Source organism: Haliotis asinina, chromosome 3 (genome assembly GCF_037392515.1).
Source record: "Haliotis asinina isolate JCU_RB_2024 chromosome 3, JCU_Hal_asi_v2, whole genome shotgun sequence".
NCBI lineage: Eukaryota > Metazoa > Mollusca > Gastropoda > Lepetellida > Haliotidae > Haliotis > Haliotis asinina.
In genome coordinates this window covers 4,471,544-4,484,998 of record NC_090282.1, presented here as the reverse complement: position 1 = coordinate 4,484,998, position 13,455 = coordinate 4,471,544, and the positions used below count along the sequence as shown (strand labels likewise).

The window sequence follows — 13,455 nt, the reverse complement described above, 5'->3', positions numbered from 1 at the left end:
GCCAAACTATGTTCAACTGACAACCACTGACAAATCATAGTACATTTAGGTGTTATATCATAAGGAAATTTTATTTATGTGCTATCTTTTAATTTCATGATTATTAGATCAATAACTCAAGACCCAATTTGTTAACGTATTTGTTTGTATTTCAATACTTGCATAAAACATGATAGGTCTGTGGTTGCAGTATCACATGTTTAGTTCATAAAAAATTAGAATGTAGAAAAATTAGAGAATAACCCCTGAGGTACGAGTGATTATACATGTTACCTTCCACGTTATCGTTCCTTCTTCAACGTTATCGTTTCCTTCAAAGATTTGTGGGTTTGGGGGTTGTTTTGTTTTGTTTTGATGAAAAATCTGCAAGGTGCGATTAAGGAAGGGATGTCATTTGCGTGCGGGAACAAGTTCCACGTTTTATTTGCGCTGCATGCTATGCGCACTTGAAGACAACTGTAGACAGGAGTCGAGTTTAAGAAATGTCTACCTCCAACGTTGAAGAGTTCGATCTTAGTTAAGATTGCGATCTTAAATCCATGCTGTCTTAAGATCGTATTTGTGCAAGTGGATTAGAGCAATTGTACGGTGATTGTAAAGTTGATTGTAGGGGCCTAAGATTGATTGTAACTAAGATTGCTCTGTGCAAGCGGGCCCTGGTGATGAGGCTCGCTGACTTGGTTGACACATGACATCGCATACCAGCTGCGTAGATTCGATACTTATGATTGAGTTGGATTATTTTGTCCAGACTGGAATGCTTACAGACTGTCGCCATACAGATGGAATATTACTGAGTACGGCGCCAACAAACAAGATCCAAGTTCTTAAGCTAAAATATTTCTTCACTGCCTTACACAATCAACAAACCTTCATGTGACTTACCCCTTACAGTTTTGCAGTGCCTTTTGCCTTTCTCTCCAGTATATAAAGTTCAAGCGGGTCGAAATGGTAAAGCGTCCATGAAAATCAAAGCTGATCTCAGACCAAGACGAAAGACAAAAATAGACGTGTTCGCAAGTTACTTTCTGGGGTCGGAATGCCAGTGCGATCTCCTTAATCCTCCAAGTAAGTATATCCATCTTTGGGTTATTTTGTCTCTGAATATGACAGATATGAAAGCGTCATATCCGTGGTTGTATTGCCGTACTTAGGATTTCCTATCTGATAAACCCGACAGGTCATGAACAGCCAAAAGTTGACCTGTCTTCTTCGGGTGGTTTAGAAGCATAAGTTTTGGCTGGCCAGATTGAACAGTTCGATTTCCTAGGTAGATGAAAAATAACGTGAAACTGGTGAGTTTAAGGATTTTGCTGGAGTGTTGTTAAACTCGGGTACAAGTTTTAAACGTTTAGTTGTCTTGAACTAATGTTTCAACTCGGGTATGTGCAGATGAAAAGAAAAGGGGTAAGTTGTTTTCCTTATATCTGGCTTTGCTTCAATGACTGTCGCTTCTCTGTCCAAAATGTTCGTAAGTACTTCCCAGTCGGGTGCAGCCTCAGTTTGCCTCTGGATGTCTGTGTATATATATGCTTCCAACTGAGCTTCAACACGCAATTCACTTCCTGTATTATTTCGTTTCTAATACCTACTAACTGTAATTTTGTCGATGCTAATTGTGAGCATCACATCCACAATTGAACATGCTTCTTCTCTAATCTTTGTTGACACTTGTTGAGAACATCGTTATCATGGAGTGCTAACGTGAAACAGAACAGATTACTTAATCTGACAATGCTTCATGATGGCATACATGATTACAGATACTTATAAACAATAACGGTCTGCTTACTTGAAATCCCTATCTCCATTTTCTTGAATTTAGTTCTTATACTATACTAGTCTAACCACTTAAAGAAACAAAATATTATCCCAGTTGATACGTACGATAACAATGGCAAAGGTACATATAAACCTAAATGGGAGATCATGAGACAATAACAAGTCGGGACAATTTCAATTGAAAAGTCAAATTGACGTCATGAGTCCACGCGCGGTACAGGGGTCAAACGACGATGTCACAAGCTCAACAACGGGTATGTCCACCATCGGGGTTGAAAACTGCAGTGCATCGACGACGCATAGAGCCCATCAAACATGCAAGGATAGCTTGTGGGATGTCACGCCAGATTCTCTCAAGTTCTTTTGTAAGGTCAAGGACGTAATCTGGCGGATGAGGAAGACGGCGTTGAGGTCGATCCATCTCGTCCGAAACATGCTTTGTCGGGCAGAGATCCCGTACATTTGCAGGCCAAGGCGGTAAGTCAACGTTGTGCTGTTGCAAGAAATCTATAGCAGCCCTTACCGTATGAGGGTGGGCATTGTCCTGTTGGAATGTTAACTCAAGGGCCATGACGTTGGAGAAAAGGAATTGCCACAGGTCGAAAAATCGGATCCATGTAGCCCACACCAATTACGTTGCCCTGAACAATCACCAAAGGAGTTGTTTGGCATGCTGTTATACCATCCAAATCATCACGGAACCACAACCACCACCAAAGAGATTTCTCTCCAGGACACATGCCTGTGCATAACATTCTCCCTTGCGTCTATGGGCACGACGTCCCTCACAATAGAAAATGTTAAATCTGGACTCTTCTGTAGAAACAACATTTCTCCACCAAAACAAGGGTCTGCGGACGTGATTTCGGCACCACATTCGGCGAGATTTGTCGATGATGCTGTGTCAGTATAGGTCGTATGGCGGACGTCCTGATCTGATCCCGTGATGACGTAGACGTTGTCCAACTGTGTTGGGGTGAATGAGGCGAAGTCCTGCGATGGTCCGCTCAGTCAACACTGCAGTCTGAAACCTCGGGCGAAGATGGGCCACCCTTATCCATCTGTTATACGTGGACGTCCTGAACGCGGTCAATCGATGACATCGTTTGTTTTCTGGTAGCTTCTCACCAGTGCAGAAATGGTGTTCCGGTGGCAGTGGAAATGTGTCGTTGAGACATTCCCCCACGGATCATCCCAGTGGCCTCACAAACTTGTGCAGACATTAGTCTTGGCATGCTATGCGTTTCAATAGCCGTTTCATTTTTGAACGATCGCAAGGGCAGGGTTTGAGCTTTCCAAAGTGACAGTATTGTGTGGCATTCATTTGCTCTGTTTCTCAGAATGTACGTGCAAGAACGTATTGCACGTCTCAAGGACGAAACCATCGTCTGACGTCAGGGAACGTGACACGTGCATGCATGTTGGATACATGTGACTAATCTCTGAGTTTAAATCCTTATGTGTCCACACAGTTTGATATATTTAGATTTTAAGTTTTTGAATGCAGTTTCTTTGTGCCTAGTATATATCAACATGCGTGAACGTATACACATGTACTAATCGTGATGCAGGGACATTTAAGTTAACCGATCCCTCACAAACAAGAACATAGCGACATATCCTATAATGGACAAAATAAGTTAGGGATATTGGTATTTTTAGGATTGATATTTTATCAGTGTGTCTTTGAATAGATATTCAGAATTTCAAAATTTACATATATCCCTAACTAGTTTTGTCCAGTATATTTAGCTAAAATGATAAAATCACTGGATGCATGCATGTTATCTTGATTGAATATGTCAAAAAATTATCACCTGAGTTTCACAAAATATGTATATGTATGTAAACTGCATGCAAACGGGTTCTGTGATCACTGGTGATGTTTGCACAAGCAAGCAAATGATTACATGATGCCATTTAGAAAATAGTCAAGTGCCACATGTCATATTTAGGATTACACTTTTTTAGTAAAGAAGACCCTGAAGGTCCAGGGTAGAATAGGACTTCAGCAACCCATGCTTGCCATAAAAGGCCTCTAAGGGATCCAGTGGTCATGGCTCACTGACTTGGTTCACATGTGATCAGTTCACAATTGCGCAAATTGATGTTCATGCTGTTGATCACGGGATTGTCTGGTCCAGACTCGATTATTTACATACCGCCGCCATATAGCTTGAATATTGCGGAGTGTGGCGTAAAACTGAACTCACTCACTCATTCTTAGTGAAGTACAAATTCTAGTACTTGTTTTTGGTTGTGTCCCCTGCGGCATTCGAATGGGCACCCTGAGTTAAGCATTTAATCACCAGCACACAAAGTCAGCCATCTAGCCTGCTCAGCTACCACGACCTCCACAAAAACGGAAGTCGGAGGTCAGACAACTGGTAGTCTAGGCTGCATACTTTGTGTACCCCTGTGGTAGTGTACAGCTAGGTGGATGACCGTGTGTGCTGGCGATTAGTTGCCTGACTGATATAGACTATTTGTAGGACTTTTTCTAAATATCGGAGGCTGGTGATTTGGTTCTTTGCTCAGAAAGTGACTAAAGCCCCAATAATTACTTGAATTTGCACTCTACTAGAATGTATATTACCCCCCAAATATAACATTTGATACAAATTGTTGACATCACTTTTTGTTGATATCAGTTTATTTCACAACAGAAAGCCTACTCTAATGGCCTATTTGATTGGTTTCGGTTATTTCTTTTGAAAACCATGCGCTTGATTATGTGGAAACCAAAAACTGATTCTAAATCTTCAGAGTTTTGGTTTCGGGTTCTCTTGTAACAAACATGGCAGAAACCACCATGTTGAGCTGCATTTTTAGGTGCCAAGCTCAGCTGATCTTGGTGGCAAAACAGAGCAGCAATTTCTGAAATCGAATATAATGCTAAAAAAATAACTGAGAACTAGGAAAATATTTAAAGCTCCAGTCTATTTCATGTGAATTGTATACGAAGTAACTGTAACAGCATAATTCCATACATGCAATCATTTACCCCTACAAGCATCTCATGTCTGTATTATTTGTTAATTCACTGATAAAATGACAGAAAACATTACCTTCAACAATGTTTCTAATTTGCTCCACAAATACAGTCTACATTTCTTGGTATTGATCTCGAAACCTGATGGTGAAACCACTCTCATTTATGAAGCAAGAAACTAGTTTCACTTTGAAACCATGTATCAGAAACTTGACAATTCAGGTTTTGCAATAATCAAACAGGCCTTAAGTAAGTTCAGCTGTTATGCAAACATTTGCCACCACACACAGAACATATAAGTCTGTCTGGAAAGCATAATGTGAGGATCAACTTGTGTTGTTTTTTCCCCCCAGTGCGCCGTCTGTTGATTCTGTCTAAGAGGGAGAGGTCATTGGTTCAGGTTGTCAAGCTCGGGAACGTTGGTCACATGATTCGCCTCGACTCAAATTCTGTTATCATTAACCTTGACCGGAACCGGAGAGTGGAGAAAGAGACTCGGAAAAAGGCACGAAGTTGCAGTCGCAAATCGTAGAAACTAAATCACCCTTGCTATATAAATAAGAGTGTTGGTTGAATGTCTGGTACGTTTGTATGTCCGAAGCAAGAGGAGACTAATCCTCAATGGACATTAATGCATTGTTTCTCCTGGGTAGTGAAGGAATGGTTTCCAGTCCCAGTCATTAAACTCGTGGCAATCATTACTACCCCAATCTAAAAAACTGAATGTTGTCATTGTCCAACAGTACACTGATATGTTGCAATTACACTCAGAAACATAGACATGAAAAATTCCAATGTACAGTTTTCAAATGGACAGATAAAGTTTATATTTTTCCTATAATGTAAGACTGGAATGTATGATGTCTTTTGTGTGATATCTCAGCTATTCATTGAAACAGAACATTTCATTACTCCTTGACTTGACTTTCAGTTCCATGGTTCTTCTGAGCAACAAAAGATTACATCTCCAAGACTGTATTTGCTTTAACAAATAAATACCAGCTTTTCCTACACCAGCCTAAAAGACTGCATAAAAAGATAGCCCTACCGCAATCGCATTTTGGGGCATTGCTGAGATTCATGGTATTGTCTGTCATTACTAGTATACACATTTGACGTAGAGAATACATTGTTGACATGACAGAAATACCAGTTTGTGTTATTATTTGAATCTGATGTTCATGCACCTATTCCAAACTACCATTCCATCTCATTTACCACTCAGGGGTTCAAATGGTTTTTTAAAAGCGACTTGCCACTGGGCAAGTGACTTCAAGAAAGTAACTTGTCTGGACTAATTTTCCACTTGTCCTGATTTTATGACACAATGTTTGATGTTAATGTCTACTGGACCATTTATCGAAGGGTGATAAATTTCAAAGAGCAATAGCTTTAAATTACTATTATTGCGAAATGTAATAGCTACATTATGAACAGATATGAAATGAAATCGAAGTTTAACTGCTGTTCGAAACCATAAGTGGAAATTATATAGTAGCCAACGGACAAGTTAGATACCATTATTTGATTGCTCGAAATGAAAAATGACTTGTCCCAGGTGTTGGGCGATGGGATTTTTGAACCCCTGCCACTTCCCTGTACATAGAATCTTCTCGTCTTGTAGTTTGGTGTAGTTAAGTGGCCAGTAGTTGAATTGTTCTTGTTGTTTGGTGTAACATGTATCTTATATTCATGGTGAACTTTATGTGACTATGATGCATGTACATAATATATTACATATATATACAACATATACTGGTGCCAAGCTTGCATTGTTCACCAAGCATACATCGAGTTATTTGTACTTTTCTATTGTTTAGTTGCACTATGAAGGTTTACTTTAAATTTGAATTTATAATGGTTGAAAAGTTGGAGCAGCAATATGTGTACTTCTCATTTATAGTGAGAAAAAACATTACTCACTATGTCTTTTGATGAAAAAGAGCTATATTTGTCATAGCTGATGAGTTGCTGTTTGATAACTATGAATTTCTGAGTAAGGCCTTTAAGACATCACCTTTCTCTCGAAAGCATGTCAGACACTGTGCTGAATCAAATATATTTCTTATTCTTGCCATTTTGCTGGACAGAAGTGATCAGGTTTGATGCAAAGATAACACCATACACATACCTGGTTGTTTATTACCATTACAGTGTCTAGGAACGTGAAATAAACAATTATTATTCCACTCTTCTGAGGTCTGTCTTGATTCCACTTTGATCCATGGGAATTTATATGGTCATACAAGATGTTAGTTTCTGGAAAACCTCCTACACTGATAGACTGACCAGATATTCACAAATCTTCATTTTGTCAACAGTCTAATATATCCTTGATTGGAAAGTGACATCATGTATTCTGATCTGCAAAAATGAGTTCCAAGGCAGCCTGAATGTCTCCACCGGTTGCATCCAGTGCACGTCGTGCCAGGTTGTCATCGGTGATGCCCATGTCTCGCAGCTGCTGCATCTGTGCCTGGTGAGGAAGCAACAAACAAGGTGCATTAGAATCAGATTGACAGAGACATGACTTGCAAGCAGTCAGTCAAATACAGATACTTTTACCTCATCAACACTGCCTGTGTTATCTCAGGATCATGTTCATAAGTACCAGTAGCTGACAATTGCTTATCATGGTTGGACCACTCCACAGACACATTCCCGATGAGCTACAGATGCACATCAAAGTCCAATTTTTGATGTATGTGATGTTCAATGCCACATTCAGCAATATTTCAGGTACATATAAGGTGACGTGTAAATATTCCATTCTGACAATCCAGAGAAGGATCCATAAATTATGGTGTCTGGATTGTCCAACTAACAACCAAGACACTGGTCAACACATCTATGAAGCTGCTCCTACACCTATTTTAACCATTTATTTACACTGACACACACAGACAATAAGCTACATTGCTCAGATGTACACTTTGGTTGGGAAAACATCATATTACCCACTAAACAAACAAAAAAAACCCAAAACATCCATCTGCATGCCAGTTTCAGCTTCATCAGTCAAGCAGTATCAGAGAAGATGATACTTAAGGTCATGTACAGTTCTTTCAACTTCAGTTGACTCTGAAAGGCATATGGTCAAGATGTCCAGAATGCTGCCTTACTTGTGATGTGCCTGTAATATTCTCATATCTCCAATACTAAAAGGATGGAAAAAACATCACACCTAAAGCTTCAAAATATTGCCTGAACCATTTCTATATGTCAAGTTTAGTTTCTACAGCAACCATACCTTTTGCAATTGATCATGAAATTGATACAGGTAATTTGATGAAACTTAGTGGCTGGTTGCTTTGTTGGGGTATGGTTTTCCAGTTTTGCACGTCCTTTCACAATGACAGTACTTTGTCTTTGCTTGCACCAACTGATTTACGGTAAAGGTTGAATCCAGGTCCTAATTCATATTATCTTTGCAAGTTGGAACACGTTTGACAAACACTCATGCAAATGTTCAATACATTTTTGCAAATTAGTTACGGAAATAAAATTTCAGCTCTACAGAATAGACTGGAGAACCAAATGTCATAGGTTATGGCTTGATAAAACACATAAATAAAGCATGCTCAAAATCACCTGTATTATCTACAATTCTGCACTAGAAAACATCCTGCCTACAAATTAACAAACAATTGTCAGTGAGGTGAGCAGAAACAGGTAAGAGAGATTGAAACAACAACACTTGAGACTGAGATGTCCAACAAAGCAGCAGCTCTCACCTCTGTGGCAGCACTCTGGGCCTGTAGCATAGCCTGCTGGAAGAAGTCTGAGGAGATGATGGGAGGTCCACTGCTTGGATTGGCGTTGGATGTAGATGCCCCGCCAGACTAGTAACATCAAACAGATTACATGACTATGAACCACTTTTCATTGACTTATCAGTTCTTTTCAGTATTGGTACTTGATCATGGCAAATAATGTGTAGAGCAATATACTGAGATAAAGTAACAGTAATTGACACCGACTGTACACAGGAAACACTCCTACTATGACTGATCACTAAAAAGTACTTATGTTGTTTACATGTTGCTGAGGTGGAAAAAGGCAGTAGTATTTATAACAGCAAACACATGAATCTATGAGTAGTTTCTCATATTCATGTAGTGACAATGGTAATAAGATTTCACTTTCTATTAACCTTTGTACATGGTATGTGCTTAGAGCATGTCCGTTAGTGATGGGGATGAGGCGCCATATAAGTACTCTTATTATTTTTATTATTTACAGATTAAGATAGATATGCAGCAGAGAGGGTTTGGGTGATCCTGGCACAGTCAGGCTGGTAAAGCTCATCATCAGCTCAGGGCCCTCGCCCCCTCTACATGCAGCCCAGACAGTGAATGGGACTTCTCCCAGGAAACACTGCCTACTTGAACCCACCAAGAACTTTCCGGAGAATGTGAAGGCTCCCCAACACTGCAGCCTTCTGCATTATCTAGACTGTCAGAAGGGCTGTGCTCCCGGTGGAGAACCAGGGCACTCTCCTGATATGCGCCAAGAGATCAGGAGGTGCTAAACCAAGGGCACCAAGAACAATGGGGAGTCTGATGACAGTGAACATGCAAGCGAGACATTTCAAAGGTGAGGCCTGCATATTTATCACGCTTTTCCTGAATCTTGCCAATCACATTACTGTCAAAAGGGACAGAAAATTCAATGATGTAAATAATTTCATTGGCTTATCCAAAAGGACAAGATCAGGTTTGTTGGCTGCAATTCATCTCAGGCTGTATACTGGCCTATTCCAGAGAAGTTTGAAAGCATCATTTTCCAGGACGCCCTGGACATGTTCAGGGTCGTACCATGGATGGACCTCAGGGTCAAAGCCAAAGGCATGGCAGAGACAATAGTAAATGCAGCGAGCCATGCCATCATGTATCTTAAGATATGCTGTTTGTGCCAAAGAAGGGCATCCACTGACAAGGTGTTGGACAGTCTCTGTAAATTCATTGCAAAGACGACATTTCATATTGATCTTTTCTTTAAGAATCACTTTCTGGCGATTGCGAGTGGGAAGTGACTGGTCCTGAGCACCGAAAAGGAAGCCCTCAGTCTCACATTAGAGACCAGCCGCCTTCATCTAGGCTAAGGAGTCGGTTGGATTGATGTTCTGTTCCACACACTGCATATACACATGATGCAGTGGCTTCTCAGACAGCTTCTCCACAAAGGACTGACTCTGGGCACACTTGGTGAAGGACTCCACCTGGTTTACTCCCATCACTGTACTGTCCAGCAGTACATCGCCATCAACAAAATCAACTTCAAATCGAACAAACCTGTAGAGGTTGCAGATTCTTTGAATAGAGTCAGCTACTTTAAGCGTGCCAAGGTTGCTGGACACAGTCTGAAAATCTTTTTTATAGAGATCCTCCTTCGGGTACTTATAAGTATTAAAATGTTCTAATTCTACAGTTGTAACCATATTTTGAATAAAAAATATGTACAAAGCAAAAACAATGTTTTTATGTCTTGTGAGACCACCCCTACTGGGACCCGTGACAGCCAAGAGCAGGTAACTCAAAGCTATAGCCTCATACCAAACACTTCCTTTTCTGTCGCTCGTCAGTACGGACGTGTTCAGAGTGTGTTCTTACCAAGTTTAACTGAAGTTCTTCATGTAGCAAGATGAGTAGCGCTAAGACTCAAACTGTATGTATGGTTTCTTTATTTGATTCATGAGTGCTGTAGAAATTGATTTTACAGTGCTATTTGTCTAGACATGTTGTAACTATTGCTCGCCACTTGGCCTATCAAGAGGGGGACGGGAATTTTTCCTGCCAAATGTGCTACCGTAAGTCTTTCTGTGGCAGGGGTTTATATAATTAAGCGTATTATGCAGCTGGTAGTTGTTAATACGTATTATTATTATATTCTTCAACCTTTTACATGTTAGGTTGTTGTTGGCTCTAGCTTGACCTATGGGGCAAGCGGGGCACAGATGCCCAGTGCCGGCAGCTCGGGCCATTCCCTGAGCACGCCTAGTGCCTCAGTGAGCAAGCAGCCTCTCTCCCTGGGCTATCGGGAAATCCTCCGTTGGGGGTTCTTCCCAGGTACCCAGGCGACCTGGTTTGGGCTCTGGCAGGAGCGAGTCAAGTGTCTTGACTCTTCTCAGTCCTTCGACTCCCTTGTATTTGGTCTCGGTTGTGCCCTCGACAGGTTCACTTTATGGTGATGGTTCCTTGTCTGAGGAGCGTGATGAGTCAAAGGTCATGTACTTGTTTGGCTGAGGCAGGTGATTGCCAAAGTCCTGCCTCAGGTCTGCGCATCCTTCCGTTGCTGGTTGGGGAGATAGTGAATCCTCTCCTGTCTTGGGCTTGCACGCGTTTTCATCTCCCGGAGATTGGCCGTCAATACCAGCTGGATGAGGAAGCACTTTTCGAACTGCCGGTGGTGGACGAATGTGTGTATGCCTCAGTCATCCTTGGGTGGGCCATCTTCCTCTTCCTTAGTTTTGGCCAGGTAGGGCTGGCGACTGCCTCCTTTCTCCGCTTCCGCTCCAGCGCTTAGGTCCGCCTATCGTAGCCTTTTTGGGGCAAAGGGAAGCACGCCCCGGCTTCCCGTTAAATTGTCTCCCCAGAGCCCACTGTGCCCCTGGCACAAGCAGACGGGGACCTGCTGACTAGAGGGGTGCACTGCCTTCTGCCAAACGTCCCTGTAGGCGGCCGGCTGTCACTGTTCCTTTTGGAATGGCAGGCAGCCACATCAAATCCCTGGGTGATGTCTACAGTCAGGGATGACCACATATCACAGTGGAAACGAGACCCTCCGAGCTTCTCCGGGATTCGGCACACGCATGTGCTGATCTCCCTGGAAAAAGCAGAGGTTCTCCGTGCCGAGATCCAGTCGTTACTGGACAAGGCAGCCATCGAGCTATTATCAAATTATCGTGTTATTTAGACCATCTTATGTCCTGGCCCTGGTCTGCACCCCGCCTTAGGGCGATTATGGTCACGTGACCAGGTAAGTGTGATTGCTTGTAACTTACTCTCTGTAATAAAGGCTATCATCTTGTGTCAGGTTTAAAGGCAGACAGAATGCCTCTCCCTAAGATCAGTCTTTAGGAGTCTGTCTTATGCTTATAAGTATCCCAAGGAGGGTCTCTATGAATAAGAATTGAACAAACCTGTAGAGGTTGCAGATTCTTTGAATAGAGTCCTCCTTGGGGTAGGCCACCCGCCTCCCCACATTCTGTCTTTATTCGTTACAGAACGGAAGTGTTTGGTTTGAGGCTACAGCTTTGGAGTTACCTGCTCTTGGCTGTCACTGGTCCTGGGGGCCCGGTAGGGGTGGTCTCACTAGACAAAAAAAAACGTTTTTGTTTTGTACATATTTTTTTTTCAAAATATGGTTACAACTGTCGCAAGAATTAAAAGAACATTTTAATGCTTATAAGTACCCCAAGGAGGATCTCTATGAAAAAGAATTTTGACTGTGTCCAACAACCTTGGCACGCTTAAAGTAGCTGTGGAATTTCTTGCTTTCATTGTGGGTCTTGACATGCATCACCAGAGGATCATTCGATAGATAAATATGTGCGAAAGTACACAATACAATTCTGTCATGATAAGCCTCCACATTAATCAAACCCCAACCTCCAGAACTGACTGGCATATATAAACGATTAAGAGGGGAACGAGGGTGGTGTGCCCTGTTATCAGACATGATCCTTTTGGTCAGGCGGTCAAGACTCTGGATGCCTTGTTTTGTCCAATCAACTACTCCAAAGGAATAGGAGAGGACTGGCACAGCAAAAGTATTGGTAGCTTTGACCTTATTTCGAGCATTTGGCTCTGAACTCCAGATTTTCATTAAACAAGATTTATATTCGGCCCGAAGTTTATCTTGAATCTGGGCATTCTGGAGCTTGTCTCGAACTTGCATTCCACGATAGGTGTATGCCTGATCTTCCACAAGATGTTCAATCACTCCTCCCCATTGTAACTTGACCGATTCATCATTGGTTACCTTGCCACATTTCAAATGAAGAGTATTACATGTGTTGAGTTCAAATGTCACGCCAATATCTCCAGAGAAGGACTCAACAAGGAGAACCTGTTCTTTCAGATTGGTCTCTCCTGTGGCAAGGAGCATTATCTTGTTTTACAGATTAAGATTGATCTGCAGCAGAGAGGGTTTGGGTTATCCTGGCACAATCAGGCCAATAAGCGAATGGGACTTCTCCCAGAAAACACTGCCTAGTTGAACCCACCACAAACTTTCCAGAGAATATGAGGGCTTCCCAACACTGCAGCCTTCTGCATTACCCAGACTGTCAGAAGGGCTGTGCTCCCGGGCACTCTACTGATTTGCACCAAGAGATCAGGGGGTACCAAACCAAGAAGTAGAGCCTGATGACAGTGTACTTGGGATGCAAGTGAGACATTTCAAAGGCGAGGTCCGCATATTTATCATGCTTTTCCTGAATCTTGCCATACACATTGCTGTCAAAAGGGATATTATTATTATCATTATTATGACAAAAAGAAATGATTACAGCCAATAGAATTCCTAACACCAACTAAAACACAGTGTGTTCTTGTACAGCTGTGTGCGAGAGAGTGAGTGAGTGAACGAATTGGGTTTTAGCAATGTTCCATCAATATCACGGCAAGGGTCACCAGAAATGTGCGTCACACATTGTACCCATGTGAGGAATTGATCAT

At 41.8% G+C, this 13,455-nt stretch overlaps 2 protein-coding genes across 4 annotated transcripts in view; one reads left to right on the top strand and one right to left on the bottom strand.

Annotated features, from left to right (window-relative positions):
- Positions 1-6,963, top strand: part of LOC137277327 (alpha-2-macroglobulin-like protein 1) — a 63,124-nt gene extending 56,161 nt beyond the window's left edge. For both annotated transcript variants that reach the window (XM_067809011.1, XM_067809010.1), the window contains exons 37-39: positions 925-1,068; positions 1,393-1,407; positions 5,128-6,963. In XM_067809011.1, the coding sequence (XP_067665112.1) occupies positions 925-1,068; positions 1,393-1,407; positions 5,128-5,306 (338 nt within the window). In that variant the 3' untranslated portion in view covers positions 5,307-6,963. The remainder of the gene's footprint in view (positions 1-924; positions 1,069-1,392; positions 1,408-5,127) is intronic.
- The window catches only part of LOC137277330 (ubiquitin-like protein 7), a 55,495-nt gene continuing 48,938 nt past the window's right edge, over positions 6,899-13,455 (bottom strand). For both annotated transcript variants that reach the window (XM_067809015.1, XM_067809014.1), the window contains exons 9-10: positions 8,509-8,616; positions 6,899-7,250 (exon numbers count right to left, since the gene is read on the bottom strand). In XM_067809015.1, coding sequence (XP_067665116.1) covers positions 7,125-7,250; positions 8,509-8,616 — 234 coding nt within the window. In that variant the 3' untranslated portion in view covers positions 6,899-7,124. The remainder of the gene's footprint in view (positions 7,251-8,508; positions 8,617-13,455) is intronic.